This window comes from Trachymyrmex cornetzi, unplaced genomic scaffold, assembly GCF_001594075.2.
Source record: "Trachymyrmex cornetzi isolate Tcor2-1 unplaced genomic scaffold, Tcor1.1 scaffold643, whole genome shotgun sequence".
Classification (NCBI taxonomy): Eukaryota; Metazoa; Arthropoda; class Insecta; order Hymenoptera; family Formicidae; genus Trachymyrmex; species Trachymyrmex cornetzi.
In genome coordinates this window covers 71311-87167 of record NW_017299963.1, presented here as the reverse complement: position 1 = coordinate 87167, position 15857 = coordinate 71311, and the positions used below count along the sequence as shown (strand labels likewise).

General features: G+C 31.2%; 2 protein-coding genes across 3 annotated transcripts in view; both read left to right on the top strand.

The window, feature by feature from the left end:
• The first annotated feature begins 2241 nt into the window (after positions 1–2241).
• LOC108766987 (zinc finger FYVE domain-containing protein 9) lies at positions 2242–6721 on the top strand. Its single transcript, XM_018516603.1, has 6 exons — positions 2242–2283; positions 2381–2614; positions 2678–2921; positions 4868–4988; positions 6189–6350; positions 6389–6721. The coding sequence occupies exons 2-6, from the start codon at positions 2428–2430 to the stop codon at positions 6542–6544; spliced, it is 870 nt and encodes a 289-aa protein (XP_018372105.1). The 5' UTR covers positions 2242–2283; positions 2381–2427; the 3' UTR covers positions 6545–6721.
• An 8042-nt stretch (positions 6722–14763) lies between these two features.
• Positions 14764–15857, top strand: part of LOC108766988 (intraflagellar transport protein 81 homolog) — a 42686-nt gene continuing 41592 nt past the window's right edge. The window contains exons 1-3 of one of the 2 annotated variants that reach the window (XM_018516605.1): positions 14768–15111; positions 15175–15320; positions 15639–15659. In XM_018516605.1, coding sequence (XP_018372107.1) covers positions 15007–15111; positions 15175–15320; positions 15639–15642 — 255 coding nt within the window. In that variant the 5' untranslated portion in view covers positions 14768–15006 and the 3' untranslated portion in view covers positions 15643–15659. Of the gene's footprint in view, positions 15112–15174; positions 15321–15638; positions 15660–15857 lie in introns of those variants that run through there. The other variant, XM_018516604.1, reaches the window with a different exon arrangement.

Sequence of the window (15857 nt, the reverse complement as noted above, 5' to 3'; positions counted from 1 at the left end):
GCTGCTCCTCGCCCTGATGAAGTGGACTGCAAGGTTCACGAAACGTTGGCATTCCAAGAATGGATTTGAACACGGAGAAAACCCGCGAAACACAAGATTGTCATATAGGAAACACCCGTGAAAGCCTCAAGAATATCTACTAGAATTCTTATTTTTACCAGAATAATTATATTAATCAGAATTCTATTTATCTCAACTAGAATTCTAATAGACGTAACCAGAAAATTCTGATTCTTCCATTTTCTACCAGAGTTACTGTTTGATCCAACCAGACTATTTTTCTCAGTGCTTCTATTCGTATTCTTCCTCTCCTCAGTCCTCACCCATACTCTTTTCCCTTCCACCATTTCCCTTCTGGCTATTTCTCCTAGTCTATACCTTATTTTCCTCTCCCTCCATATTAGATTCTCCCAAACTCTCTTTTCTTCTCTTTAAGTTTTTTTTCTTTCCCATTATTTCTCTTTTGTTCTTCATTCGCTAGCTTAATTAAAAGCATCTCCCCCTTCTTCTCTCTGTCCCTTCCCCTATTTTACTTCCACTTTTACTCCTATCCCCCTTAGGATCTCCACCACCGTTTCCCTTCTCTTCCCCTCCCTTACTTCTACATTCTTTATTATCAGAATTATTCAGTTCATATATAAAATATTATTGTACTGTTGAAAACAAACAAAAAAATAGCAATTTAATTTCGATCATTGGCAATTCCAATTCAAAAGTTAATAAATTTAGAGAAACCAATTACAAATACAGAGTCAAATATATATGAAATTAACATAAACTTTTCTAAATTTGATCAATTAACTTTCGAATTTTCGACACCCAATGAGAAATGGTTTATCAATCTGACGAGTTATAACATATCTATTGAAGTTCAATGCCTTTTACAATTAGATGAAAGATATTGAAAATATATAAATCATAAATTTTGTAACGAAAACGACGCACACACCTGCTGACACTTTGACTCTAGAAAAAACGCTTTTAGCGCGAATGGCTCTTAGATGCATATTAACGGTCCGATTAAAAACCTAACCATTTCTATCGATAGTTGAACTGCTTTAAAGTATCCAGTCGATGGCAGGTATGCGTCCTTTCGGTGTCAGGAAGGTTCTGAAATTTAATGTGAAAGATAATGCTCGAGTCATTTTGACCCAGAAGAACCACGAAGGGTTAAACTGCCTTTAGGATTGTTAATAATTAGATTGTGGATATTTATGCAAAATACTTAACTGAATATTAACCATCGGACAGTTTTAGGAGTCGTTCGTTATTCATTAAAGAGTTATTAAAAAATAAAGTAAAAAGGTTGAGATTGTCATCTGTAAATATGCAATTTATACAAAATATGCATTTTATGCAAAATATTCATGATCTTAAGTATTTTACATAAATATCCGCAGTCTATTAATAATTGTCATACTTGCACAGTTATAAATACGTAAAATTTAATGTTTTAACTTTAATTTAGAATGAAATTCCTATATATTATAATTTCTATTTTGATATAACAGGGTACTCCTGAAGTATTCATCGAATTTTTTTAATGCCGATTTTTTTGGTTATTCTCGAGTAAAAAAAAATATCACAGCGTTTATCAACATGCGACTTGTGTTATAAATTTTTGAAAATCCGAAAAATTCAGATTGCCCTTTTCAAGGAAAACTTGTCAAGGAAACATTTAGAAAATTTTTTTCTTTTGCAATAAATAGATCGTTTTGAGATTTCTCTGTCTAAAAACATACGTGCCATTAATAGTTCTTGTACGCGAAACTAATTTTTTAACTATTTAGAAACGTTTTAATATTGTTTTTGTAGGAAATATTATGATATTGATTCTAATTGTTTGAAAGCAGTAACAAACATATTACACAACAGAACATTTACTTTAAAGAAAAAAAAAAGTTGACGAATCTCAAATGCGAATCCGATTCGTAGGAGCGAATCGTTCAATTTTTCGGATTTTCAAAAATTCATAACTCGAAAACAAAGCCGCATGTTGGTTAACGCTGCGACATGTATGTATATTTTTTTGACGTCAAGAATCATCACTAAAAATTGTTATCGAAAAACTGGAATACTTCTAGGGTTGTAAGCAAAATTGAATTTTTATGGCGAATAGATCTATGTATTCTGTAATTTATTTTGTATGATGCCATTTATTTGACGATTGTAATTTCACTTGTATCTATTCATTTTAGGTGGGAAACTCCATGGGCTAAAATGTTTCCATTAAGACTACTTTTACGACTTGGAGCGGAATATCGTTATTATCCTTGCCCATTGGTATCTGTTCGTTTTCGAAATGCGTTATATTTTGAGATTGGACACACTGTTATGAAAGTATTAGCAGATTTTAGAAATTTTGGATATACTTTGCCAGGAGTGAGGGGCTTAACAATTCACCTTAAAAATCGTACAACGGACGTTATGTTTCCTAGAAATCGATACGACCAAGTTATAAAAGGACTTCATAATTCGAACGATCACGTCTTAGCTTATGCCTCAAATTTTAGTATAACCGCTGATTCACATTTAGTTTGCATACAAACAAATACTAGTGACGAGAGCAGTTATCAAACGCAAGCGATAAACATTCACAACAAACCAAGAACAGGTAAGAGGTTGTAAGCAGTTGATATAATGATATCTAAAGAATATAATTTTTCTATTTATGTAGTAACTGGCGCCAGTTTCATCGTCATCAATGGTGCTCTAAAATCTTCCATGGGTCTTTCTGCCAAATCCAGTATTGTTGAGGATGGATTAATGGTAGAAATAATGCCAGAGAAAATGGAAGCTTTGAAAGCTGCTCTCAAAAACATGCAAGATTTTTCGATCGGTTGTGGACGTCAGGGAGCATTGGAACCGGACGAAGTTGTAAACATAAAGTGGGTCGATAATGATATGCTGTTTAATCTAAGGTAAATTCTTTCGATAAATTTTAATCATTGTTATTATACTTAAGATATCTGCACAAACTTTGCGAATACTTATTTCTTCTTCCCTGTTTTCTTCCTTTTCTCTCTCTCTCTCTCTCTCTCTCTCTCTCTCTCTCTCTCTCTCTCTTGAAAACAAATTTTTGTTACATCACGCTATTTGTTAATACATATATACGAGGGTCGTCTGAAAAGTTTTGAGCCTCATCATGAAGATGACGTTACTCGTCAAAGCCATTCTGGTATTATAATCGTGATACTTACGAAAAATATCTGTGACAATTGTGGCCACTTTGGACGTTCAGTTCTTGTTTGACAATCATTTGTGTCGTCATTTTGTAAAAATGGAAAAAATTGAATATCGTGCTATAATTAAATTCTTGCATTTGAAAGGCAATACGTCTACGCAAATTAAAGCCGATTGGACGCTGTTTACGGGGACTCTGCCCCATCATTTGCCACCGTGAAAAGATGGGTAGCTGAATTTAAACGTGGTCGTACCAGCTTAGCTGATGATGAGCGTTCGGGACGGCCAACAACTGCGACCACCACCGATAACATCGAAGAAATTCATCTAATGATAATGGACAACCGTCGAATTAAGATTAAGAGCAGAGGCTGTTGGCATATCAAAAGAACGTGTCATATATTGACTGAAGAATTAGGCATGCGTAAGTTAACCGCGCGTTGGGTACCGCGCTTGCTCACTTTGGATCAAAAACGCATTCGAATGAACATTTCTAAGGCCCTCTTGGAGCGGTTTAAGCGAAACGAGTCGGATTTTTTGCGTCGATTAATAACGGTTGATGAAACTTGGGTCCACCACTTCACTCCTGAAACGAAAAAACAGTGGACTGCGAAGGTTGAACCTACTCCGAAGAAAGCGAAGACGGTTTTATCGGCGGGAAAGGTGATGGCGACTGTTTTTTGGGACAGTCATGGAATTGTGTTGATCGACTGTCTTGAAAAAGGTAAAATAATAACAGGGATGTACTACGCATCATTGCTTGATAAGCTGAAGGCAGAAATTGAGAAAAAACGACCGCATTTGAAAAAGAAGAAAGTGCTGTTCCATCAAGATAACGCACCGTCTCACACTTCGGCGGTCGCTATGGCAAAAATTCAAGAATTGCGGTTCGAATTAATTGACCATCCACAGTATTCACCAGATCTGGCCCCCAGCGACTTTTTTTCTGTTTCCTAGGCTCAAAGTTTGGCTCGAAGGACAGAAATTTTCATCGAACGAGGAAGTCATCGCATCTGTAGACGCCTATTTTGTAAAGCAAGACCCTCAGTATTATTTGAATGGATTAAAGGGGTGGGAGCATCGCTGGAAAAAATGTATCGACTTAAAAGGAGACTATGTGGAAAAATAAAATTGAATTTGAACGAAAAATTACTTGTTTCTATGTTAGGCTCAAAACTTTTCAGACGACCCTCGTATGCACACATTTTTGTACGCACTCATACTTGTGCACATATTAATTATTTCTTCCATTTTTCTCTATTTCTACCCTTAGATTATTATTATTATTTTTTATTATTTTAATTTTTTTATTATTATTATTTTCTTTCTGTTATTTGTGATGTTATGTGATATTACAATTTACAGCATGATAAATCCATGTATAAGTTTTTTTTTACGCCTGAGGGGATCTGTCCAACACAAGGCGTGTAATAAATAACTATTTCTCTCTCTCTCTCTCTCTCTCTCTCTCTCTCTCTCTCTCTCTCCCCCTCTTTTCTCCTCCTCTACCTCCTTTTGCTCCCATTTCTTTTCTTTTTCTCTTTCTCACACGCACTTAAGTGTGTGCGAAAATAAATCTTTCAATATGCAATATATAAATATATTTATGTAATATTAGAATTCTCTTTTTTTCTCTTACTTCACTATTAAACACATTAAATATACACCTTTCTTTTGTTATCAGTGTTAAAAGTCCCATTGATGGACAATTAATGGATGGTATACCATCTATTAGAGTGCATAATGGTATTGATTATAAAGGTGCAACCCGATTTATACGCTGGACGGAAGTATTTATTATAAAAGTATGTATTTGTATTACAGAAAAGTATTTTGAATACATAATATATAAATATATATATATACTCACAAGGTGTCTGGAATTTAAATGTCAAAACTTTGGCGTGTAGGGGATTGATAAACTAAGAAAAAAAGTTCTGTTATATGCTCGTTTTTGTTTCGTTTTGAAGAAAATTGCAAAAAAGATAAAACGTAGTTGCTTCGTTCTTGCACTGCCTCTAAAGTATTATCGTCGCTAAAATCGTACACGAAAACAATAATAATAATTTCGTTTTCGGGTAAAAACTTTTTTGTTTGTTTTTATCTAGTGGGACTATTTTTTTACCCGACAGATAAATGCAGCCAGATATACAGATTTTTTGAAGACCGACTTCTTTGATTATTTAGAAGACACCCACCTGCAGCAACGGATTGAAATGTGGTTTCAACTTCATGGGTGTCCAAGCTCATTATGGCAGAACTATTCGAGCTTGGCTAGACAGACATTTTCCACATAGATTGGACGTGGAGGAATAGTACCTTGGCCACCTCGATCACCTGATCTGACACCACTGGACTTCTTTATGTGGGAAGTTCTGAAGCAGGAAATTGATTCGTCGTCATTCAACTAAAGAGAATAATTGAGAAATCGAAGCTGTAGTACACCAAATATCGTCAGATCAGTGTTTAGCTGCAACACAAGCTGTCCATACTAGATGCAATGCTTGCATTGCTGCAAGAGGCCAACATTTTGAACAACATCTACATTAAGCAAGTGAATAAATACAACGTGAATAAGTAATGAGAAAGTACAAAACTGAAACCTACGTTTTCTTTTTTGCGATTTTCTCAAAAACGAAGTAAAAACGAGCATATCTCTACAGAACATTTTTTTCTTAGTTTATCGATCCCCTACACGCTCCCGAAGTTTTGACATTTAAATTCCAGACACCCTATATACACTGAAAAAAAATTTGCTAAATTTTAATAAATGTTTGTTTCAATAGTACTAACGAAATATTTATTTACAGTAAATAAATATTTACTCAAACTAAAACAGTTATGCTTAAATCAAATAAACACATGTTTACATTTAGTAAATATTTCGTTAGCACCATTGAAACAAATATTTATTAAAATTTAATAAATTTTTTTAGTATATAAATTAGATTAGTAAAATATATATGTATATAAATTAGATTAGTAAAATAATATTATTTTAAAAGTCAGATGATCACTCGAGTGGCGTGAATGATCCTGTAGATATAAATAAACTATCTGGCAATATAGCAAAAGCGACATGTGCAGCATTAGTTAAATTACTGGATCTTCTGGCAACAGCAGGTTTAACAAAGCTTGGTGTGCGGACAACGATTCATCCAGATAACTTATATATATATATAAACACAATCATATATATATATAGGTGGGATATGAAGCTGGAAGCGAAGGAACAAAATTACCGCCAATATATATGAAAAGTTTAGACAATGAATTGATTCAAGTTTTACATAAAGCTGTGCAAAGCAGTCAGGATGCATATACCGTGCTTGAATTGATATTTTATGTGCTTGAGGATTAAAAGGGATATACAGTCGCTGATAATATTGAAAAATTTTCATTGAACTGGGAAGATGTGCAATTGCGTTGAACATCATGGTGTAGTGATTATATAATTTCTATGTTATTTTTTATTGTATATTTTGTTTCATATTATTTCCAATTTGACTATTAAAACCGTGAATGAAATATTTTTAATTTTATTACAAAGTATTTAATGTGTATAAAACATATTATAAATATGAATTAATAATCGAAAAGAAACTGCGATATGTAATGATGATAACTTTATTGATTCAAAAAAATTTTAGCTTACATTTTTTGCTCCTAAGATAATATTATATATTAAATATAATAAATGGTAATGTAATGCAAATATATGTATCATGAGTATGACAAAAATATCTTCTTTATATGTAGATGGAAAAATTATGGTAATGTTGACAATTAATAATGGATATAATTAATATTATATTTGTATTATATCAATTAATATTGCATCGTGTGTGTGTACGTGTGCAGGTGCGTACGTCCGTGCGTGCGTACATGCGTGTGCGTGTATTTGAAGTTTTATTATATAGATAGAATATATATTCGCAGAAATATATTTCTTGTTTAAATCTCTTGAGTAGTCGCCGTGGCCGCAGTGATGCACATTCTCGCTCTCACGCAGCGGCTTCGCGAGAGGGAGCGAGACAGCGAGAGTGGTGGGGATGATTCTCGTGTTGCCCGGGAGCCAGATGTGCATCACTGCGTGGCCGTATTAAATCATGACGTCATAAGCTAGAAACAATACATTGATTTTTGTTACATGAGTAAAGACAATTTAGATAAACAATACGAATCTTATTATATCATACGTGTGAGAACACAATCAATAAAAAATAGGAATTAAAGGCTCATAACGATTGAAGCTGGATAGAACAATAGAATGAGATCGCTTTAAAACACTTGTATAAATGGATCAAAGTTGTACTTTCGTCCTGACAGTCAGTAAATAGTAAAAGGCATGTGAAAATGGGCTGCGCATTGAATAAATGCATTTGACATCCCTTTTACCACTTTTTATGACTATTTACTGATTATTAGGAGAAACAAGAATAGTTTCGATCCATTTTTACAAGTGTTTTAAAGCGATTTCATTATTTCGTTTTATACAAATGATGTTTATTTACAAACAGTATGTAACAAAAGTTAACGTCTCATTTTTCGCTTATGTCACGATTCATATCCGCGGCAACCCAGGAATTTTTATTTAGAACGCGTTTTAAATTTATATATAAAACAACTGTTAATATTTTCACAAAAAAATTAACATTATTATGGATTAGTAATTTATTATATATATATGTACGAGTATATATATATATATACAAATTTGCCGCACACGTGTGTACAGCGACACATATTTATATAGGGGGTGTCTAAAATTTTTTCACACACCTCTTGTGGGCGGGTAGAGCAAACTAAATTGAGTCGAAAAGTTTTCTATTTTACAATTTTCGCAATTTTTCTTCGTTACTTAAGCAGTATACCAATGATAATAGAATATCTAAAATCGATGCATAAAACAACTTTAAAGTGGTTTTTTTTGGTAAAGCGCCGCAAATTTGAGATCTTAGAGTCCACTCAAAATCACAAATATCTGCATAATTTGGATAAAATATGAAAACTACGTGTATATCTTAATGAAATAGTATGAAGTATATAAGATGGTAAATCATATAAGAGCTACATCTTCACAAAACGAAAACAAGGTAACGTTATGTTTACTTTTCGAGGTTAAATTTATATGCAAGTTTATGCATGTATATATCTTTCCAGAATAGCCGTTAATCTATTACTTTTTTGTATCATTACAATCGTAATTTTATAAACTATAATAAAAATAACCTAACTAAGGGCTAATAAGAGTTAGCGCGAACGGAGGTGCGCAATTAGTCTCACAAATAATTTTGTTAGTCCATTTGATGTGATGACCTTATCTATATTTGAAATCTTGAAATCTTGTACGTTTCGATTTTTTTTTGAATCCTCATCAGCAAACTTCTTAGATAAAATTAGATTTCACGATCGTTCAATGTGGAGTCACTCGCAGGTTGCCAAAGCTGAAGTGTTATCTGTTTAAATTCATATAAATAAGACAATGACAATGAACAACCATGTGATTTAAACGAGTAACTCACCCATTCGATCGCCAAATCTCAACATGAAACTTTGGATAATGCTTCTATATTCGCTAATTAACGCATTTTTATAAAATTTGTTTAACTCCGTCTAATACACCACGGAGCAGCAAATATGTCTGACATGATTTTGTTCATAAAGGTCGGCACAACGGTAACAGTAAATCAAAATAAAAATAATTTATCTAGAACGTATATTCTTATTTCAACGCAAAATTATAACCTAAATAACTTAACCTATTTAACATATATAATGTTGTGTCATAGATGTACAAAATAAAAGACTAGAAAATTAAGTTAGATAGAAACTCAAACCAAAGTTAAGAATCGAGATCGTAAATTTAAAATATATCGTCAATATTTAAAACACATCGTCTTAACTTTATCCTTAAAATCATATAATCTGACAAAAATTCTATAACTAAATGTAAAAATAGATGTATAATATCTTGAGGTATAATTACAATTTTTCCGTCATAAAATAAACATTATGTCATTTACTCATTTAATATAGATGCATAAGCATGATGTAGTCCATCTGTATCAGACCGTAAATTCAGTCCATTTTTTTGCATATGTATATGTACTTTTTCTGAAATAAGTCTCTTATTTAATATTCTTTCTGAATCCAATATTTTAACGTTCTCCCAATCGAATTCATGATTGTATTCCAATCTATGATCCGTAATTACAGATTGACTATTTGTATTCCAATTTATGCGATTATGATGTTCGTTAATCCTTGTACTTAGTTTTCTACTCGTTTGACCTACATATTTGCATTCTATTTTATATACAACGTTTTTATTCGAATTTTTTGGAAGAACGTCTTTCTGTACTCTAATAAATTTGTTCTATTTATTCTTACTACAAAATGCTAGTTTTAAATTTTCGTTTCTACAAATGGTTATGAATTTTTCTGCGTTTGTCCAATTATACGGTATTAGAAACCAAGGAACTCTTTCCACAATACTATTATCTTTAGAAATATCCCACCTCGTCTCTACCAAATTGCGTTCAAAAAATAAATATTTTAGTCTTTTGGAAATTGTCTCAAAAATAAATTCTACTGGATAGTTATTTTTTAATAAAGTGTTGATTATAAACTTAATATTCTTTAGGTGGAACTTCGGATCCGAAAGTGATATCGTCTTATCAATCATACCTATAATTATGCCTCTTTTATGAGTCATTGGATGTGCCGAGATAATTCAAGTATCTACCATACCCGAGAATGTTGGTTTATGAAACCAGTCAAACTCTAATACAGTATCATTTTTAATTATTGTGATGTCTAAGAAATTTATTTTGTCCCCTCCAACAGTAAATTTTAATCTATTATGAATCGAATTGAACGCTAATACTAAAGAATCTATTGAGTCTGAAGGAACCGCTGTCACAATATCATCAACATATCTGATGTAAAACGGCAAATCCATATACCCATATTATTTCGGATCCGAAGTTCCATCTAAAGAATATTAAGTTTATAATCAACACTTTATTAAAAAATAACTATCCAGTAGAATTTATTTTTGAGACAATTTCCAAAAGACTAAAATATTTATTTTTTGAACGCAATTTGGTAGAGACGAGGTGGGATATTTCTAAAGATAATAGTATTGTGGAAAGAGTTCCTTGGTTTCTAATACCGTATAATTGGACAAACGCAGAAAAATTCATAACCATTTGTAGAAACGAAAATTTAAAACTAGCATTTTGTAGTAAGAATAAATAGAACAAATTTATTAGAGTACAGAAAGACGTTCTTCCAAAAAATTCGAATAAAAACGTTGTATATAAAATAGAATGCAAATATGTAGGTCAAACGAGTAGAAAACTAAGTACAAGGATTAACGAACATCATAATCGCATAAATTGGAATACAAATAGTCAATCTGTAATTACGGATCATAGATTGGAATACAATCATGAATTCGATTGGGAGAACGTTAAAATATTGGATTCAGAAAGAATATTAAATAAGAGACTTATTTCAGAAAAAGTACATATACATATGCAAAAAAATGGACTGAATTTACGGTCTGATACAGATGGACTACATCATGCTTATGCATCTATATTAAATGAGTAAATGACATAATGTTTATTTTATGACGGAAAAATTGTAATTATACCTCAAGATATTATACATCTATTTTTACATTTAGTTATAGAATTTTTGTCAGATTATATGATTTTAAGGATAAAGTTAAGACGATGTGTTTTAAATATTGACGATATATTTTAAATTTACGATCTCGATTCTTAACTTTGGTTTGAGTTTCTATCTAACTTAATTTTCTAGTCTTTTATTTTGTACATCTATGACACAACATTATATATGTTAAATAGGTTAAGTTATTTAGGTTATAATTTTGCGTTGAAATAAGAATATACGTTCTAGATAAATTATTTTTATTTTGATTTACTGTTACCGTTGTGCCGACCTTTATGAACAAAATCATGTCAGACATATTTGCTGCTCCGTGGTGTATTAGACGGAGTTAAACAAATTTTATAAAAATGCGTTAATTAGCGAATATAGAAGCATTATCCAAAGTTTCATGTTGAGATTTGGCGATCGAATGGGTGAGTTACTCGTTTAAATCACATGGTTGTTCATTGTCATTGTCTTATTTATATGAATTTAAACAGATAACACTTCAGCTTTGGCAACCTGCGAGTGACTCCACATTGAACGATCGTGAAATCTAATTTTATCTAAGAAGTTTGCTGATGAGGATTCAAAAAAAAATCGAAACGTACAAGATTTCAAGATTTCAAATATAGATAAGGTCATCACATCAAATGGACTAACAAAATTATTTGTGAGACTAATTGCACACCTCCGTTCGCGCTAACTCTTATTAGCCCTTAGGTTATTTTTACTATTTTGATCAAAGAGAGTTCTTGTTTTAACATATTTATCATTTTTATAAACTATTATAATCTCGTTTTTTAGAGAAATCTATGGTAATATTTGTGTGCAGTTAGTTAAAGAAGTGTCTCCGATCCTTATTTGTCACTAAGTTATACGTTAAAAGTTACATTTTCAACACTTTTTTCTCTTATTTTATCGTTAACCTACCCTAGAATTTGGCATACGTCAAATTCTGTACTTCAAGTTCATTATATAAAGAAATTAGACATTTCTATGATAATTCGAATTACTAAAGAACCATCTTGAGATATTTTTCTTTTACTTAAAACTTTAAGATATTTTATAAAGAACTGTGAAAGTATCTTAAAGTTAAGTTTTATGCGTCGATTTTACTCACTTATTCGGCAATTTTTAGAAATTAATATCTCGTTAATTGTTGCGAAAATTGCAAACTAATACAAGACTGTTTAACTCAGCTTAGTCTAATCTACCTGCCCATAAGTAGTGTGTCAAAGAGTTTAGGACATTCCGTATATTTTACAAAATTCATAATAAATAGACATTTATTCGCTATTGTAATCTAAAAATAACCTGCATTATTTTCATAAAAATTCTTTATAAACGTTGAGATTTTTTGGCCTGTGCTAATAATTATTAATAATTAAATTGCAGAAGAATTGCTACACGCAGAAATACACACAATACAATGTCAATGTGTATTTGTAAATATCTTTTCATTGATGTATTTCTTTACTAACAATGATTTATATAGCAAGTTTTTTTAGTATAAAATACCTTGTAATACAGTACTATAATTATTATTGTATTTATTCTTATATAAACTTGTTAGCTATATACATGGTATCTCAAAATTCGAGGATAATATTATATCAGCGTGAAACTTTGTAAAAAATTAAATAATAAAAGTGCAAGTCATTTTTTTTTATGAAGTAGTTTCTTACGTATAAACGTTTATAGTTTGACTAATCATAAGCATCGATTATACAGTCATTTGTCCGTACGTGCAATGATATTAGATCAGGCCTGTCCAATTTGAGCTCCGGAGTCAAAACGCAAAGCCATCGACGTAAAAAAATTCTATGTAAAATTTTAGGAACTAGAAACTATTGATAAGCATCGCTTAGATGCATATATCAACACTTTACAATCCCCAAAATCTTATCCACATTGAATTTTTTTACGTTGATGACTTTGCGTTTTGGCTCCGGAGCTCAAATTGGACAGGCCTATATTAGATGTTAAACAAAATATTACCGCTGAATGCATACTATAACACGGACAGATAATTTTTTAATCACCATTTATGATTAGTCAAAATTTAAACGTTTATATTTAAGGATATTTTATACATATTTTTAAAATCATAAATTACGAAAAAATTACAAATTATTTTAAATCACTTTATAAAAAACTACAAATTTGGTGATGGTTTACTATTTGGATCATAAGTTATTTTAATGAATATTTTTTAAATCTGTGCTCTAATAAAAAAATATATATATTTACACAGAGTGGTCCACTTAAATCGACCATCTGAAATATTTCACTTATTTTTGATGATATAAAAAAATGTTTCAAATGAAAATGGAAAGGTTTCGAGGGGGACGCATTTTGGTCATGTTGGTTTTTTTTAGGTGGAGGCGTCAAAAAGAAATGAAGGTTATAAATAACTTATCGATGCTTTAAAAAAATATGTATACAAAATGGATAATTTTTTAAATAAGCAACTATGTGTTTTTTTTTCCACCAACTGATTCATCTCATTATTCTGTTTGTAAAAGTATTAAGGTACGATTATCAAAAAGTTAATAGTTTACGAGTTATTTAATATTTTATGTCAATATGTGCCAGAATAAAATGTAAAATATCTCGTGAACTATTAGTTTTTTGATATTACTACCTTAATACTTTTATATGCAGAATAATTAGACGAATCATATTGTGTAAAAAAATCATACAGTTCCATTTTAAAAAAGTGGAGGTAATCTTCATATCGTTTTGATGCCTCCACCTAGAAAAAAAACAACATGACTAAAATACATCCCCCTCGAAACTATTCCACTTTCGTTTGAACATTTTTTTGTATCATCAAAAATAAGTAAAATATTCAAGATGTTCGATTCAAATGGACCACCTTGTATATATATTTATTCTATTATAAAATAAATGATAAAAATCTCAATCTTTTATTATAATATAAGTATATTAATATTCTTGAGGCTTTCACGGGTGTTTACTATATGACAATCTTGCGTTTCGCGGGTTTTCTCCGTGTTCAAATCCATTCTTGGAATGCCTTGGCATTCCCTCGTCCTGATGAAGTGGACTGCAAGGTTCACGAAACGTTGGCATCTCAAGAATGGATCTGGACACGGAGGAAACCCGCGAAACGCATAACCTTTATACAGAAAGCACCCGTGGAAGTCTCAAGAATGCTATCATGCTGTTCATTAAATGAATCCAAAATTTGATTGATCTTATCTTTAGGTGTGATCATAAAGACATCATCGACATATCTAAAGTAAGTAGAGAGAGAGAAACCCGAAATTCTAAAGAATTTAATACTTTCTTCTAAATCCTCCATCACAATGTCAGATATGATAGGGGAAAGGGGAGAACCCACACATAGGTGTGTCAAATGTTTGTTTGTAAATGATCTCATTAAAAGTAAAATATGTCGATGTTAAGACGAATTTAACCGAATTGATAAATTCATTCTTTGGTATGTTCGTGGCACATTTAATGGAGTTCCACTTTCTCTCTAATCCATTAAGCGCAATATCTAACGGAATATTAGTGAACAGAGAAGTAACATCCAATGAAACCATTATCTCTGTTGTGTCAATCGTCATTCCAGTTAATTTATTGTAAAATTCAAAATTAGTACGTCTAATAACATCCTTAAAAAACTACTTTATGGAAAAAATGGCTTGCACTTTATTATTTAATTTTTTACGAAGTTTCACGTTGTCATAATATTATCCTCGAATTTTGGGACACCCTGTATATAATTCATATTATATAACAAGATATATTATTATTTCTAATTAAACAATGATATATTTATGTGGTATAACATATTAATACAACAATGTTAATAAAATATTTTTTTATAATCGTGTGTTTGTTTTATTATTGTATATATAGAAGTGCAAGATATATACTTTATTCCTTATGCAGTTGATATTGCAAGAGGTATTGAATACATGTGCTAACTGAATATATCAATACTGTTGATGCTTTGTTGTCGAGGCAACCGCAGCCATAACGTCCGTTAGTTTAGACATATTACGCTTGTAGCGCATCGTAGTGTCACACGAATATTTGGCAAGTTCGGAATACATTTTTCACTTTTAGAAAACCAAGTGCGGAACTGCTATAGAAAACTTCATTATGAGTGAAAATGTGAAATTTATTGTGACAGAAATAAATAAATTATTAGGACGAAATTACAGTATAATTGGATTTAATATCTTAAACACTGAAGACTTATTACAGGTATTTCTTTTTGGTATTTTATTATTGCAACATTTTCGAAAAATTCCATACATTTTCTCGTAGATATTATGCAGTGTTCTAATGAAGATACAGCAACAAGATTCGGATACCGATATTAAATTGAATTCACCAGAAGAAAATTCTATATACGTCTTAACAGCTCTTCGAATACTTAATTATCAATCTGATGTGGATCCCATACTGTTTAGGTAATAATTAGGTCCTCTAGATACTTTGAACAAAATACATTCATATTTTACCTATTCTATCAGATTTTTTAAAAAGTAGTGCAAAGTATATACATATACAGTTGGTTAAAAGTTTACAAAAGAGAACCCCAACTCCGATGACCTTAACCTTGATATATATTGCTAAGATCACGTTCATGAATAACTTTTAGAAGGTTTTAGTCGTTACTCGTTATTCATTAAAAAGTTATTAACAAATAAAGTTGCAATATAAATATGTTTTAATTTTATAATTTAAACTTTAAATACCATATTAATTGCATATTTGCATACTTATAGGTAAGTGCAGTTTGGACGGGGAAGGGCTTTGTGTAAACACAGTGCATAGTGATTTTAAAAGTTTCTAAACCTGGCCAAAATTATTTTTATGTTATACAGGGTGATTTTTTTAACCTGAAACTTTCAAATATCTCAAAAAATAAGCACACTAAGAAAAAATGTTAAGAATCAATATTTCATCATTCCGAGGGTGACATACACTGACGTTAAAATCAGCCC

What these genes read in the sequence shown, in the direction of transcription:
- LOC108766987 (XM_018516603.1), top strand. Translation starts at nt 2,428, where the DNA reads ATGTTTCCTAGAAATCGATACGACCAAGTTATAAAAGGACTTCATAAT. An exon ending in TCACAACAAACCAAGAACAG is followed by an intron (nt 2,615 to 2,677) that starts GTAAGAGGTTGT and finishes CTATTTATGTAG; the next exon opens with TAACTGGCGCCAGTTTCATC. An exon ending in GATATGCTGTTTAATCTAAG is followed by an intron (nt 2,922 to 4,867) that starts GTAAATTCTTTC and finishes TTTTGTTATCAG; the next exon opens with TGTTAAAAGTCCCATTGATG.